At 54.1% G+C, this 15,741-nt stretch overlaps 7 protein-coding genes across 7 annotated transcripts; 4 read left to right on the top strand and 3 right to left on the bottom strand.

Moving 5' to 3' along the window:
* Nucleotides 1-532: 532 nt before the first annotated feature.
* Nucleotides 533-2,265, top strand: AYL99_06122 (hypothetical protein; the record flags this gene model as incomplete). Its single annotated transcript, XM_018837632.1, has 2 exons — nucleotides 533-769; nucleotides 826-2,265. 2 exons carry the CDS (start codon nucleotides 533-535, stop codon nucleotides 2,263-2,265), a joined length of 1,677 nt encoding a protein of 558 aa, XP_018692192.1.
* A 362-nt stretch (nucleotides 2,266-2,627) lies between these two features.
* On the bottom strand, nucleotides 2,628-3,605 carry AYL99_06123 (hypothetical protein; the record flags this gene model as incomplete). Its single annotated transcript, XM_018837633.1, has 1 exon — nucleotides 2,628-3,605. The coding sequence occupies one exon, from the start codon at nucleotides 3,603-3,605 to the stop codon at nucleotides 2,628-2,630; it is 978 nt and encodes a 325-aa protein (XP_018692193.1).
* A 1,467-nt stretch (nucleotides 3,606-5,072) lies between these two features.
* Nucleotides 5,073-5,984, bottom strand: AYL99_06124 (hypothetical protein; the record flags this gene model as incomplete). Its single annotated transcript, XM_018837634.1, has 1 exon — nucleotides 5,073-5,984. The coding sequence occupies one exon, from the start codon at nucleotides 5,982-5,984 to the stop codon at nucleotides 5,073-5,075; it is 912 nt and encodes a 303-aa protein (XP_018692194.1).
* Nucleotides 5,985-8,148: 2,164 nt separating this feature from the next.
* AYL99_06125 (hypothetical protein) lies at nucleotides 8,149-9,789 on the bottom strand (the record flags this gene model as incomplete). Its single annotated transcript, XM_018837635.1, has 1 exon — nucleotides 8,149-9,789. One exon carries the CDS (start codon nucleotides 9,787-9,789, stop codon nucleotides 8,149-8,151), a length of 1,641 nt encoding a protein of 546 aa, XP_018692195.1.
* Nucleotides 9,790-10,294: 505 nt separating this feature from the next.
* Nucleotides 10,295-10,995, top strand: AYL99_06126 (40S ribosomal protein S18; the record flags this gene model as incomplete). The annotated part of the gene is made up of 4 exons (XM_018837636.1): nucleotides 10,295-10,298; nucleotides 10,421-10,447; nucleotides 10,499-10,637; nucleotides 10,698-10,995. The coding sequence occupies 4 exons, from the start codon at nucleotides 10,295-10,297 to the stop codon at nucleotides 10,993-10,995; spliced, it is 468 nt and encodes a 155-aa protein (XP_018692196.1).
* A 1,535-nt stretch (nucleotides 10,996-12,530) lies between these two features.
* AYL99_06127 (hypothetical protein) lies at nucleotides 12,531-13,160 on the top strand (the record flags this gene model as incomplete). Its single annotated transcript, XM_018837637.1, has 3 exons — nucleotides 12,531-12,678; nucleotides 12,750-12,939; nucleotides 13,004-13,160. 3 exons carry the CDS (start codon nucleotides 12,531-12,533, stop codon nucleotides 13,158-13,160), a joined length of 495 nt encoding a protein of 164 aa, XP_018692197.1.
* Nucleotides 13,161-14,165: 1,005 nt separating this feature from the next.
* On the top strand, nucleotides 14,166-15,209 carry AYL99_06128 (hypothetical protein; the record flags this gene model as incomplete). Its single annotated transcript, XM_018837638.1, has 1 exon — nucleotides 14,166-15,209. One exon carries the CDS (start codon nucleotides 14,166-14,168, stop codon nucleotides 15,207-15,209), a length of 1,044 nt encoding a protein of 347 aa, XP_018692198.1.
* Between the last annotated feature and the right edge of the window lie 532 nt (nucleotides 15,210-15,741).

A 15,741-nucleotide genomic window follows, 5' to 3' on the forward strand; every position in this document is an offset into this window, starting at 1 on the left:
CCACAATGGCGCTTTCCACCTTTGTTCGACCTTCGAGGGCGAGTACTGTTCCGCCCCCATGCAAACCGACCCTGGGTCCCTGTGTTTCTATGGTCTGGACCCTGGCTATTGACCTAGTCGAGCCATTTCGACATGTACCCCGTAATTTGCAGAGTGTCGGAAATTGTCCCTGTTTCTTCATCGACGAGTACAAGGGCTGCTGCAAGTGTCGACTAGCGCTCCGAGACACAGACCGAGAGAACGGCTCGAAGACTGACCGTCCCCTTCGGCAGGCTTCGCCACGGCGATCATGCACATGGAACACACGCAGTCTACCAGAATGCGATAGCGGCGGCCGACCTACCGAAGTCTATCATCCGCTGCACAGAATGTCGACGCTAGGCTGAACTGCGAGATTGACCCTGGGGAGGCCAAGCAAGCCCCAATTGCTTTACAAGACTTCGACACCCTTCCTCGAACGTTTGTCACTTCCCTGCTCCTGTCTCTGTTCTCCAATTTGGTCGGATCATCAGCTATCTTTCCCTGTTTGGCAATGCGTCTCTGGTCTGGCTGCCTCTGGGCAGCCCTTGCACTGGCTGTAAATGCACAGTCTAACTCTACCGATGCACCTCTCGCATTACCTGACAATGCACCGTTGAACTCTACCGATGGACTCGAGCCGGCAGATTTCAACGTCACACAAGCGTTGGTGGACATGGGAGTCGACGTGTCGGCACTTCCTATTGCCCAAGTTGTCGAACGCTCGTCTAGTGCTGCCTGTACGCTTGCTGTAAGTCGTTGAAGAGTCCAATGGCGGATGTAGGTGAGCTGACCTCGGTCGAACAGTGCGCCTCTCTGGAGCTCCTGTATGGTGCGCAAAGCGTCGAGTTCAGTAACAGTGCCGCATATACAGCCTTCACGTCGGGTTACTGGTCTCAGATACAAGAGAATGTGCAGCCTTACTGCATCTTCAAGGCACCCAACAAAGGCGCCGTGGCTGTGGTGATTCTTCTTTCTCGTCTGACGACCTGCCCGTTTGCGGTCAAGAGCGGTGGACACGCAGCATTCCAGGGTGCCTCCAATATCGAAGGTGGCATCACTGTCTCTCTTGCCGCACTCGACACCATCACCGTCTCCAGTGACAAGAAGACCGTGGCAGTCGGACCGGGCAATACCTGGAATGCCGTGTATACGGCCCTCGCCCCATACAACTTGGCAGTCCTCGGTGGACGCGTAGCACCGATTGGTGTGGGTGGTTTGACCACTGGAGGAGGCATATCCTTCTTTTCTTCTCTCTACGGCTGGGCCTGCGACAACGTTGCCTCGTACGACGTGATTCTCGCCTCCGGAGTCCAGGTCACCGCCTCACCGACCACCAACTCCGACCTCTACTGGAGTCTTCGCGGCGGTGGCAACAACTTTGGCATCGTGGTCAACTTCAACTATCTCGCCATCAGCCTGCCGGGCAGCGAGTTGTGGGGCGGCACTCGTATCTACACAGAAGATCAATTCGCCGGATTGGCGAACGCCTTCGCCGGTGTCGTGAGTGACTCCCCCAACGACGGCAACGCGGGCCAGTGGGTGGCCTGGCTGGAGAGCAACGGGACGAAGATCGCATCGGCCGAGCTCTACTACGGCCAGCCCAACGGTCGAAGTGCCGCCATCTGGGACAATTACAACGCCTTGACCGCCATCTCGGATTCGACGCAGAACCGACAGCTGGCAGCCTACACGGCGGAGCTGGCGAGCTCCAACCCCTATGGGCTCCGCGAGACGTACTACGGCTTGACGGTCAAGGCAGACGAGTCCCTCGCGGTGCTCGCCAAGGACATCTTCTACCAAGAACTCCCCGCGATGGCCAATGTGGCCGGGGCGAACCCGGTGCTCATCTACCAGGGGATCACGCTGCCGATGATCGAGAACATGCAGAAGAACGGAGGCAACCCGCTGGGGATCGCGGTGGCGGACGGACCCCTGTACCTGATCCACGTGGCGTGCTGGTGGGACAATGCGTCGGACGACGCGACGGTATATGCGTTCGTGACGAGCGTGCTGACGCAGATCAAGGCGGCCGCGACACAAATCGGCAAGCAGAACGCCTACGTGTACATGAACTACGGCGGCGTGTACGAGGACGTGATCCAGAGCTACGGCGCCGCCAACAAGGCGCGCCTCAAGCGTGTCGCCGCCAAATACGATCCCCAACAGGTCTTCCAGGTGCTGCAGCCGGGATACTTCAAGCTCGACCGCGCCCCTGTCGTCGACGCACGGTACTTTTCAGGATAGACAGAGGGAATTCATGCGCGCGAAGCCGGCGCTTTGTACGTATCTAGAATAGACTAGACTCTTGAAACGTCTTCCCGTGTGTTGGGGTGGGGATGTGAGAGAGAGAGTGGATCGAACAAATAGAAAAGTATATGTAGATAGACGGTAAATAATATGAAACGCACCTGGTACATACACACATCTCGCAAGGACTCCTCTATCAATCTACTTACCTACTGTAGGCTCGCACACAGAACCTGAGCAAAAGTCCATATCCTCCGGCGCCAGCTATGTAATGTCAAATGACAAGAAACTTCGTCTTCATCTCCTCTCTCTCTCTCTCTCTCTCTCTCTCTCTCTCTCTCTCTCTCTGCCACCGTTCCTCACGCAGCAGCAGCCTTCGGGACTCTAACCACTCGCTCGGGCACTTCCGTGATTTTAAAGCCCTCCGAGCTCTCAGCAGGCAAGCGGCCGCCACGAATGTTGACCTGCATGGCCTGGGCCAGCAGCTTGGGGGCCGCGAGGGAGCTGTCCCTTTCCGACCGCCAGGCGACAAAGTCCTCCATCCGCGTGCCCCTTTTGACATGCTTGTTCTCCCGGGCCTGGGTGTCCACGGTGGTGAAAGGCATGGCCTTGCTTCCTTCGACGTTCAGGCCAACGGGCACGTCGCGACTGTCGGGGGGATAGTCGTGGCCGGTGTAGAGCCTGAAATGGCCCGGCAGGGAGAGGAGGCGCTGCATGGACCGGAACAGGTCCGTGGCCGAGCCGCCGGGGAAGTCGCAGCGTGCGGAGCCCACGTCGGGATTGAAGAGGGAGTCGCCGGTGAAGACGTTCGATCCCACCACGTACCCGATGTGGTCGGGTGTGTGGCCGGGCAGATGCAAGACGCAGACCTGGAGGGAGCCGATAGCGAAGGTCTCGCCGTCGGCGAAGACGTGGTCGAATGCGTCGCCGAGGTCCGCGTCAGGGACGCCGTATATCTTGGACATGGTCTCCTGGACCTGGCGGATGCGGTGGCCAATGCAGACCTGCGGCAGCCGAGGGGCGGTGGTGCTTTGCCGCTGGCGCTCCTTGAGGATGTTCTGGAGGTAGCGCGACGCGGAGAGGTGGTCGGCGTGGGCGTGCGTCTCGAGGATTTTCGTGACGGTGTACCCACGGTCGGCCACCAGGGCGAGGATCTGGTCGGCCGAGTGCGTCGACACTTTGCCTGTCACGCGGTCGTAGTCGAGGACAGGGTCGATGATGACGGCGTCGTTGGTCTTGGTCTTTTGGCGCGTGTCCGCGACGACGTATTGCCATGAGCCTGTCACGGACTCGAAGAAGGCGTGAACCTCTGGCTCCTCCATTGTTGTTGCTGGCATCTTGAATATGCTTGGTCTCACGAGAGTCCTTGGAGTTGAGATTGATGATAACGGAAACCGTGAATGTCCATGTTCGAGTTCACCAGAATATCCAGGAACCATAATATGCATACATACATGAGGTATATAGTATGCCCCGAATCGGCCAAGGGGGATCTATAAACACCGAACGAACGATGACCATCGTCAAGCAACTGCCCATCTCCCCAAAAACTTGGGAGGCGAGACAACAATAGGGCCGAGTGAATGAGTGAGTGAGTGAGTGAGTGAGTGAGTGAGTGAGTGATTTCGGGCTCTAGGATAGGATCAAGTCCCCGTGGCGGCGGTGGCTGATATCCACACCAGTGTCGGGCTCCTGAGAACAGACGTTGTCGTTTGCCTGTTGTAGGCCGTTTTTTCGGGGACAAGACCCAAGCTCAGTTCTGTTGTGAAGCTATGGCTGGCTTCTTTCTTTCTGGGACCGTTCTCTTTCTGGTAGTAGTTCTCACCACCCTATCTCTCTTTCGAGATCAGTTCATCTTAGTCACTCCAACTGCCGCATCAGGTATTCTTTCGGGGATTACAGAAAGGGAGAGTGTGTGTGTATGTGTGTGGCTAGTCCAGAGGGTATATGTTGGGCGAACAACTAAGTGCACAGCTTCACGTATGCCATGACGAGTGATCATGAGCTGGATGAGAAACGATGCCCTCGAGGCATCTTCTCAGCCCATTGGGACATGACGAAGGAACAGGAAAGGCAAACACAGAACCAACGACAACGTTGGATTCATTCATAAGGTGATGCAGGCATCGAACGTTGGTTCGTCGGGTTGAATACTATCAAGCCCGAGCCTCTGCTGCTTCCCCCCTCCCAGAACTGAACTGATTTTTAGTCCATGTCCAAAGAGAGCGGAGGGGAGGGCATCAAAGGGAGGCGCATCTATAAAGTGTCGTGCATATGCCACCTCCAACCATTCATTCCATGGACATCATTGCCTAGGGTGGATATATCTGCCCGATTATCGGAGGTTGCGCTCGTGTTGTTCTTGTTCCTTTCTTGTCATTGGGACTCCTTTGACGGAGCGTCCCAGGGGGTGGCCACAGGCGCGTAGTCCTTGCCTTCAACGTTGCCATCTTCTCTCTGCTCCTCTTCTTGAGGCGTGCATTCCCTCCCTTCCATCGCAACCACCCTGCCAACCCTTTCCGCGAGTTCTTGTTCCTTTGACATGGGTCCGAGCCATCGCACGGCCCGAGGGGCTAGTAGGATTGACTCTGGTATGGGACGGTTGTCGTTGCAAATGTTTCGCTGCTGGTTAGTAGATTCTCTTTCCCCTTGGTCTGATTACCGAAACGGTGGATTCTAGGCCGACGTCTGTGTGCGAGTGTGGGTGTGGTCTTGTCGTCGTTGGACGTGGGATTGCCACGGGAGAAGGAAGGCTCTCCTCCCGCAACGAATGCACTCACCAACCCTCTCTCTCTTTCTCTCATCTACCTGCGTCTCTTCTCCACAACAACAGTCCTCCTCCGGTCGTCTCCACCACCACTGGTCTTCCCCTTCGTTGTCGGTGCCGCCGTGGCAGCCCTCTTCTCCGCCTCCTTGCGCATCCTCGCTCGACGCTCCCGCTCATCCTCGCTGGACTCTTCCGAACTGTCATTCGAGTCGCACTCCGAGGAACTGGAGCTCCATGCACCACAGCGCTTACCGCCGCAGTCGATTTTGACCCGTTGGCCGGAGCGTGTCACTCCATAGCGCTCACAGCGGCAGCTGTGGTCGCTGACACTTGACATGCTGGAGGGGGACGAGCGCGAGAAGGCAGTACCGGACGAGGAGCTGGAGTCTGACAACTCGGACGGCGATGCTGACGAATCGGCAATGTGGTAGCCAGCGAAGCGCTCCTCGAGATCGTCCACGGGTGACACCTCATAGTCGGCCTCACGCAGCTGGCGGGACGCGTACGGCTTGCTGGGCTTGGGATGCTGGATCTTCCCCGGGCTCAGGGCACGGCCGTGGGGGATCTCCCTGCTGTGGCGCGATGTCGACACCTCGGTGTTGACACTAGGTCTTGCTGGTTTGGCGCTGGCCTTGTCTCCTCCCGGCACGTCGATGATGTTGAGCTTGCGACCCGTGGTCTTCTCCGTCACGAATTCCTTGGCCGGGTCGTGGGAGACGTGGTATCCATCGACGATGTAGTAGTACCAGTAGCGAGAGCCCAACTTGAGTGCATTCGAGCCTTGGAAACGGAACGAGCCTTTCCAGGAACCTGGTTTGGCGGCAGGGTCCTTGACCAGCGACAGGGGCAGCTGGTTTTTGTAGTTGTCCCATGAGCCGAGCAAGTGCACAGTGCGGACATTGGGTGAGGTGCGGAGGGTGAAGGCGAGTTGGACTGTTGGCGACGACATGCTAGTATATTTTTTGGATAGATTTTCTTTCGAAAGTCAATGGGATGCTCAGGTATTATTCGCTGTCTGGTCCGGAGGTCAGCTCGAGGGAACGGGCAACGGGGCTGCAACACATGAGAAAGGGGAATGATACATTTACTCAAGAAGAAGGCGTGTCGTTGAGACTCTTGACTCGTTACAATGCGTCAGGGGTGTCGTTAGGCTGCTGTAGAGCTGTGGTGTGATGAACAAAGAATAGTCGTCCGAATTAAAAGCGCTAATGATGCTTTGTGGGATGGGAAAAATGCTGAACAGATATTATGGTCGATTATTGGCAGATCAAGAACACTGCGGTCCTCAGATCAACGTCCACGTATGCGTGTGTATGATGGTGATTGCCGTCCAGAAGGATGTTTGTCTGGACCGGGGCAGAGCTTCCTCGACAGATAGGTCAAGGTCGATGTGTACTTGATATCTTGGAAGGTTTCAGAAAGGTGCGTGTGTGGATCGGTGTCAGTGGGATTGACCGGCAATCGTGACGACACAAAGTAGAGCGTTGATTGAGGATGTAGTGATGCTTGATGTTGAAGCAATGAAGAAGCTGAGCAGTCTGGCGCCGTGGCGATTACGGCTGCTGGTTTGGCTTGTTCAAGAGAGACTTGGCTACCTCGACGTGTAAGGTAGTAGTGGGTGAGCTCTTCAGATTGCTGCGTGGTCTGAATCGACTCGAGTATGGAGATACAACAGGAAAAGCGACAGTATCGACAACAACGATAACAAGAAGCTTGACAATGATTAAGTTGTTGGAGTGGCACAGCAAGTCAGGCCGGCAGTATGAAGGTCGAAGCTATTAGATTGTCTTGGGTCGGAAAGAATGATCGTTGACCGGCAACGATGATGGTTTCCTAGCAAAAGTGATTGATGAAAGATGCCTTTTTTGTTTTAACGTGCTTTTTAGGGAAAGCCTCTGCAAAGATCGGTGTTGTTCCTCGGTGGGAAAAATGCAGCAAGAATGAGCACAGCTCGTAGATGCCACAGGGGTTTGCCGAAGGAGGAGGCGTGTTGATATGGACAGTACAGTGAACGATTGACTCGATCAGGTCAATCAGGTCAATCAGGTCAATAGTGTACCAGACACTATCTCTTTGCAGAAGGGATGGATTAGGATCTTGGACTAACAAAAAAAGAACAGAAATTTTCAAGAATAGCTCTCAAACCGCACGACCAGAGTTGACAAGACTTGCTTGCTTGAAGGGAAAAGAAAAGAAAGGCAAGATGCAACAACGGGAAGGGGATGGCAATATTTAGATACGGCAGCATCATCGTCAGTAGGCAATAGGCCACGGGCAGGTGGAGGGGGAGGCCATTCTGAGGCTGCAGGCAATAGCGTGCGTTGAGAAGCAGGAAAGGTGAGGAGGATGGAGAGGGCATTCCTCGGGTTGGCCAGACTGTACATTGGAGAAGGAATCTGCTTGATGGCATGCCAGGCCGAAGCCAGTGAGAGGTACGAGATGGAGTCGAGAATGCGGTAGACCACACTGGGAACAAGCCGGGCGCTTAGACGACGACATCCCACAGCTAGCGAGCCATAGAAATCAAGGCATGCGGGCGGTTACAAGTGTGAGAGAGAGTCTGAGAGTGTGACTGGCTGCAGGTGTGTCCAATCAATGGCGGCGTCGTCTAAGAATAGCATGAGGAGAAGAGGAGAGGCACTCCCAAGAGATGCGAAGCAGAGGGTAGAAGCCTAAGCGCTCCACAAGGTGATGGTGGTGGTGACAGACAATGCATGTCGTGCATGAGACTATTGACTCTCCAAGGCGCCTACAGTGAGATAGAAAAATCCCTCTCTGATAACAGACAGAAACAGCCAAAACTAACGAGTAATTCACGGCTTCGTAATTCACGGGTTTGGCATTGCCATATCCAGATTGTCTTGTGCTGTCCTACGAGTGACTCCGTTCTCTAGAAACTCATGGGATCCTTGTCCAGCCCTCCACTAAGCCGTAAGAAGTTGTACATAACCGCCCTGGTTTATGCCGGCCGTGATCCACCTCTCTCTCGAAGCACATGCACACGCCCTCAAAAAGAGACTGACCGGGCTTATACAGTATACTCGTAACACAACACCCTCACCACCCCTGGGAGAGACGAATCATCGCTGCCCTCGTCCTCGTCGGTCAACCGTCTAGAACCATTCCTTCGCCAGCCATCGGTTGAAGAACTCCAGGCTAGCCTCCGGTTGATCCAAAGGCACCATATGACCGCCCGCATGGATCCGCATAAAGGTGAAGTTGCCATACGACTTGACTTCTCCGATCTTGCGCCCGTCCTTGCTTGCATCCAAGCGAAGATCCTTCATGGCGGCGGCCGCAAACTTCTTGTGATCGGGATACTCAAGCGCCTCGGCCCACGCCTTGTTGCCCAGCCAGTTGCAAATGAAGTCGGCATCCCCCGCATAAATCAGGACCGGCATTTTCTCAATGAGGCCCGGCACCAGTCGGTGGAAGGGTTGCATCCAGTCGCCCTGGAACAAAAAGTTGCGGTTGATGTCAAAGTTGCACGAGTCATACCCATCCACCTCCACGCCAAGAGCCTTCATCACTGACTTCTGATTGAGCCATCTGCTGATCCAGCCGAGTTCGGGATAGCACAGGTTGCTGCTGTCCTTGCACTTGCCGCGCACGTCATAGACATTTTGTCCCGTTCGTTGATAAGGGGCCAGTAAGGCGTTGTTGCAGTAAATGGAAGCCGGCACACACGACCACACGCTCTCACTATCGTAGCAATTCTGGATTAGCGATTGGCAGCGAGGAAGAGCGTTGTCCATGGCCTGGCAAGACTGCGGGTCGAGCACAGCGGGCCACCCGCCGTCACCGCAGGCCATTGGTCGATAGTATTCGTATTGGGTGTATCCGTCGGTCAGCCCGTTGCCAATCAAGACCGAGGTAAGCTTGATATTGGTTTTCTTGTGTGACAGGATTTCTGATGCGAAGACGGGAATGTAGTGCCCAGCATACGACTCCCCAGCAATGTGGAAATCCTGCTTTGCGTACTCCGGGAATTGCTCGAAGAAGAGGGTCAGCAACGCATAGACATCCTTGCCCGCAGCCACGGTGTTGGAGACGCTGGAGCTGGAGTAAGAATAGCCGACATTGACGGGTTGGTCCAAGAAGATGACGCTGGCGTTGTCATTCCAGGAATACGGGTTCGGAACCAGCTGAAGCTTCTCGTTGATACGTGAAGGTCCAAGTTCGAGGAACAAACCGGTCAAAGAGGAGCAGCCTGGGCCACCGTTGAGCCACAGCACAACGGGGTCATTCTCCGGGTCGTTTCTCGACTCGAAGAACCAGTAAAACAGGTGCTTGTCGTTTTCGTTGTCATCCAAATATCCTGAATATTGTTTGACATCGGGGTCGACACCCAATGAGCTGGGGTCGACCTTCTTAACTCGCAGGTCATATGTATCAAGCTTGCCATCGAGATAACGTTCTTTCTCTCCATCCACGTTGTCGACCCAAACGCTCTGGACATCGGCGCCACGAACAATGTGGTCCCATTCGTGATCAGGGCGGCGGGTATGCTTCTTGGGCATTGGGAAGAAGCCAGCCTTTCTCATATCTTCAGGGTAGAGCTCTGCGACCTCATCCCAGATATTGGCGGCCTCCTCAGTAAAGCCATGAAGCGCATCCTTGAGATGATGCAGTTGGTCATCGAGAATGTTCTTGGTTTCCGCAGGGAAGGACTTGGGAAGCTGGAGAGGCTGCTGCTGAGGAGCGATAGCAGCGGAGGCCGCTCCAGCCAGCAGGAGGGGAGAAAGGGCCTTCATGGCAAAGCGAATGAATGGAATCGATCAGGTTCGTCTACTGGGCCAGCTAAGGCAGCAGCGAGATCGATATCGTTATCAGACTGGCGAGTGTCCCAGCAGAGATAAGCAGTCCAGTGAGCTTCAAACGGCCACCGGGTTGAGCTGAAGGGAAATGCAGAGATAATAGAGAACAAACACGAGATAGAGGAATGTCAGATGAAAGGAAGAGATGGATGTCGGTGACGGGCGGACTGCGACTCGTAATGAAGCAGCCTGTTCCCGTTGCTGGACAACCAACGCCGGCCCTGTTTCGTCCAATTGAATGACGACAACATTCCGGTGAGAGCCAGATAGTATCACATGACTATCATGTTCCCAACAAGGAACAAGTGGCTGTTCGCTGACTAAGTAGTCTCTTGGCGCGGCGCACCGTCGGTTTTGATTGAATTTTTGGCAGTCTTCCAAGTCTCAGAAGATTGCCCATCGACAACCATCAACCCAACCGACAAGGAGAGATTCGCCCATCATGTGTAAGTCTATACTCATTCCCCGGTATCGCGGCGTCAGCATATATCAGTCAAGAATATGCCCTGCTCCAGGATCCGGCGCATTGCGACTACATGAGGACGATATTTGCTAACATTCGAGGCAGCTCTCGTCAGCGGGGAGAAGTCGAACTGTATGTGTATCCTAACCTCACCAAGACAATGCATTCTAACGATTGCCGCAGTCCAGTTCATCCTCCGTCTCCTCAACACCAACGTCGATGGCAAGCAGAAAATCATGTATGCCTTGACCCGAATCAAGGGTGTCGGACGGCGCTACTCCAACCTCGTCTGCAAGAAAGCCGATGTCGACTTGAGCAAGCGGTACGAACACGCCCCGGAATTCGCAAGTCGAAGGAGCGGGAACTAATCAATACATCACAGTGCCGGTGAAATCACCTCCGAAGAACTCGAGCGAATTGTCACCATCATTCAAAACCCCACGCAATACAAGATCCCATCATGGTTCTTGAACAGACAGCGCGACATTGTGGACGGCAAGGACTCGCAGGTGTTGGCAAACGGTATGGAAAGCAAGCTGCGTGAGGATTTGGAACGTCTCAAGAAGATCCGAGCACATCGTGGTCTCCGTCACTACTGGGGCCTGCGTGTCAGAGGTCAACACTCCAAGACCACCGGCCGAAGAGGACGTACCGTTGGTGTCAGCAAGAAGAAGGGTTAAACGATTCTGGCTGTTGTTGCGGTGAGATGTTGTGGGCGGTTGTGGTGGTGGAATGACCCTTGAACAGAATTCACAGACGCAGGGGAAACTTCTGCAGCGAGCACGAGAAAAGCACAATGGGCATGGCTGGGGTTTTACACCCGGTGCAACAGTGCCATGATGGGACCTGAAATGCCCACGGATAGTGGACTTTTGCGAGCAATCAAATGGCATAAAGTGAAAATACCACCCTTTCCTTGATTGTTCAATTGTGAGTGGCTTTCGTCGTGGCTCACCGTGATGCAGTGTGATGATGGAAGCGGTGACTATCGCAACGTGGGACAAGAAAGCAGAGGATGAAGAGTGGTACGTGACCAGGTGCGCGATGCGCCGAAATTTCCAGTTCCGTCGCTGCCGTCTTCGGACTTGGGATGATCAACCCATTAAGGAGAGTCGAGTGTGTCGTTCACTGATTTGTGTGTGGTTGTGTCCCTACCATACCGATTGAACCTGGAATCCGGATCTGTCTATATGGGCATTTGCTCGGGGTTGTCGCACCATGCAGAGGAAGTTGTCAAGTTCCATGTGCTTCTCTCTGCACTAATCCAGGTGTCTTATTGTTGATCGTGCCCTCGCAGAAGTCACAGGACATGCCCACAAAGCAGCGTCATCGGAAGACACTCCAGACCCAGCCACAGTACTTCTTGGTCGAACCAAAACACCGTCACTGATTCTTTGAAGACTGGTATACCTTTTCGTGCGGAATCCTCCTGTTCAACGATGCAACCTCCCGATCCGATCAGGGACTCTGCTGCAGCCGGGTCCAGAATTCGGGTCTTGGTATTGGTGCTCTTGGTCCTCATTCCGTCACGCCCTGCTGGTTCTGTGTAACTCGGGAAGCTATTTCTGGCACCGTCACAAAAATTTCCGAGCCGATGGCGCTCGTCCAGCACTCTCCAACCCCATGTGTGCAGGAGAACCAGATAAGCGGTGGGCTGGGTGTGGCATCACAGGCAAATAGCATGCAAGGGGGCATGCACTACCTCCTCTGGTAGAGCAAGCACCGCCGAAGATCCATATTGAAGAACCGGCCGAGTGTTTTCTGGAATGTCTCAGTTGCAGCTCTGCCGGGTAGCATTCTGGAAGGAGGCTGTTTTGGTACAACAGACTGCGTGGTGGTCAACAGAAGAGCTAGTCTATCAACAACAGCCAAGCACCTACATGCGTGCAAACTATTGGTGTTTGTATCCAGATCTAGCTTTTCGTGCTTTCAAAGAAGACGACAGAAAAGGCCTGTGAGAAACGTTACAGTTTGACCTCAGGGTACCATTGTGGAAGGAGCAAGCTATAAAAGACCTCACCTCATCTTCTCTCGCTTTTCACTCTTCCTCCATCCCACCTCGGCCTCAAATCCAATCCCAATCCAATCCCAACAATCTCAGCACGGTGCTCTTGCTTAGAAACGGACCTGACACTGCAATACTTGTGTTGACCTGTCTTGCCACTCCTACCCTTTTTGACCATCACGCTTCCTACACCCCATCGTCCTCGCAGTCATGCCTTCCATCTCCATCTTCATAGCCTTCATCGCCCTGCTCTCATCGGCTGCATCGGCATTCTCTGGAAACTTCGAGCTCACGAACGTCGTTGTCTCGTCACCCTTTGAAGCAGATCCCACGTCAACTGAGAGCACCTATGTTCAATGTGAGTTGAGACTCAGTGGCGACTCGCAGGGCCCTGCAGTCTAGCTTTTGTCCACTTCTAACGAAGAATAGTCGACTTCTGTGACGAAGACACTCCTGAAGTCGGCCCTACTCACTGCTGCGTTGAATGGGCCGTCGGCCTGAGTCCACCCTCCTCTGCGGCGAACACCTGCGACAACAGCACCTTCGACGTCCTGGTTACTTCGTGGTATGGGGTTGGAAACATCTCGCTGCGGTTGGCTCACCAGTACATTGACAACAGGTATGTGCAAACGAGGTCGACTTCGGCCTTTCAGCCTCAAGTCATGGTTCTGACTCAGAAACAGCGTTGGTCAAGCCCCATACAACGTCCTCACAAAGTTCTCCAACTTCAATCTGACGTATCCCGCGACCGACTACTACGAATGTGATCTGGGAAGCGCAGAGTGTATTTCCGACGACGGAGAAGTGATCATTGCCAATGTAACCCAAGCCATCGCGTGAGCATGTCAACCACGACGCGGTATTGAGACAAAATCCAACATAGCTGCAACGACGGCGAGGGAGGGCTCCCAGAGGCTGACTGAAAAATGAAATGTGAATGGCAATGAACATGAACTCATAATACAGGGTGGTCATTGCGAACACAGGAGATTTGTCTGGAGTGTTAAAGAACAGTGAGATTAATGCGTAATCAGAAAAAAGAGGACCAATTGAAAAAGGGTAGAGAGAGTATCAGCGTGTAGGGAGTTATGTAGCGCAACTCCGACGGAAGGATCACAGTCCACTGGCTGCTGTCGAGACTCATTTCCATATCAAAGCATACTGCGCCTGTGCTATCTGTTTCTTGTGAGATCCGTCATATCTGAAGTTCTCTGTGTGCCCCTTTCTCTCTCACATGCCTATCTGCCCCCCTCCCCCCTCCACCCTTAGATACTTGTGACGGAGGTCTTTCTTTGAGCAATCTCGGGAGAGGTGTACATCCTGATCCAGACCCTTCTTTACTTGGAAGTCCCGTCACAGAGCAGCAATCCCACTCTTCAATGCTCCGTATGCCACCTGGGTGCCACCAACCTCGCCAGTACTAGTCCGAGCTTTCCCCACTGACCCAACACAGCCTTTTCCCAGTCCTTATCACTGGACGGGTATTCCAGCCTTCTGCTCTCGATGCTGGTGGTCAGGAAGATGTTTCAAAAGGCAACGATTGCCTCCCAGCCGCTGAGGTGGCTCTAGCCGACAATGAATACCCAAGGACAGCTTTTCCGGGGAACCAGCAGTCTGGGGTACTGGGGGAGGGGTCTTTGTGGAGAAGCACCGGCAGTTCCAACCGAATGAAGGGGACCGCCATTGATCAGGTGGTATTCACTGGAGGTGGCAAGAGTCGACGCTTTTCACCAAGTGACAGACTGGTGACAGACGGGCTCGCCTGTCCCCGAGTTGCTTTTTTCTTCTACCAGGTATCCACGACTCGTCATCCACACCACCCTGTCCAGGACAACAACGAGCAAAATGACTTCCAGGCTCCATGAACGCATCCCACCGTTCCCCGCCGACCTTGTTCACGCGCCAATCGCTGAAATCTCCTCCAAGAAGCTCCTGGAAAAGCACCCTGCATCCACGGCGGCAGTCTTGGAGGCATGCCAGACCTACGGATTTTTCTATCTCGACATGGCCGACTCTGAGCCGGGGCGCGAGCTCCTCACCGAGGCAGATCAGCTCTACGACCTGAGTAAGGAGGCGCTGGCTCTCCCATTCGAAGAAAAGGACAAGTACGACTTCCGCAAGACGCACTCGTTCTTTGGGTACAAGCCCGCCGGGACGGTCAAGTTGACCGACAAGTCCCAGCGGCCCGACAGCACCGAATTCTTCAACATTGGCAAGGACTGTCTGTTTGGCGTCTCTCCCAGCCGCACATACCCGGAAATCATCCAGGATGCGAGACCGTTGCTGCGAGCATTCTGCAAGGGAGCGCATGAGATGGCCATGACCATCCTCCGTACCCTCGCCCGCGCCTTTGGTGAAGATGAAGACATCTTTGTCAACCTCAACCTCTTCGAGGAGTCGTCCGGTGACCACATCCGCCTCACGCTCAAGCCCCCGACGGATCCCACCAATCCTGACATTCTCGGCCTTCCGTCACACACCGACTTCGGCAGCGTCACGATCCTCTTCAACTGGCTCGGCGGCCTGCAGATCGAGTCGCGCACGCCCGGCCGCGTCGGCGAGTGGGAGTACGTCAAGCCGCTGCCGGGAAAGGCCATCATTAACCTGGGCGACGCCATGGTCCATTTCTCCAACGGCGCGCTCAAGAGCGCGAAACACCGCGTCGTACCGTCACCGGGGGCGCAGGCCGGGCTGGAACGGGTCAGCGTCGTCTACTTCGTCCGGCCGACGCACCACAGCCTGATGAAGCCCGTGGGGCGATTCGACATGCAACAGGACCGCGTGAAGGTTGCAGGCAAATTCTCCGACGGGATCGACGACAAAGTGTACACGGCGAAGGAGTGGCTGGAGAAGCGGTACGTGCAACTGGCGTCATCCTCCAAAGGATGAGTTGCTATTCATCAGCCAGTGTAGCATTTTTCATATCACGGGCCTTTTGCACTGCCGACAATTTCGGGTCTTTGAATTCATCCATGTTTTGTTCGTGCCATATGGTTATTGATCAGTCAGTGGCAGTAATCAGGCAGTGGCCATCAAGGACAAATTAGATATCACACTACACACAGTGCCTTCACTTGATGTACTTTCTTTTGACCATACCCCTCTTCGAACTTTTCCAAGGAAGAAGAGGTGAATTTCTAAGGGATAAAAGAACAAAGAAGAAGAAATCATGATCAAAACACACTGTATTGCAAGCACCGAATAGGTAACTTTATGGCCAATTTAGTCATTACCAACCAGCAGATGCGATACATCAAATATTGAGTCTCACATCCTCCGGGGCTTTTCGATGTGACTGGGGGCGTTTAAATACGTTTAATGGGTTTAAGGGCCTTTCGACGAAAGGATTTCTAGTGTTGGAAAGAAAAGAGCCGAGCACAGAGAGAAGAAGAGTGACACTTGAAGTTATGGGGAGATGGAT

Source organism: Fonsecaea erecta (genome assembly GCF_001651985.1).
Source record: "Fonsecaea erecta strain CBS 125763 chromosome Unknown Scaff5, whole genome shotgun sequence".
Classification (NCBI taxonomy): domain Eukaryota; kingdom Fungi; phylum Ascomycota; class Eurotiomycetes; order Chaetothyriales; family Herpotrichiellaceae; genus Fonsecaea; species Fonsecaea erecta.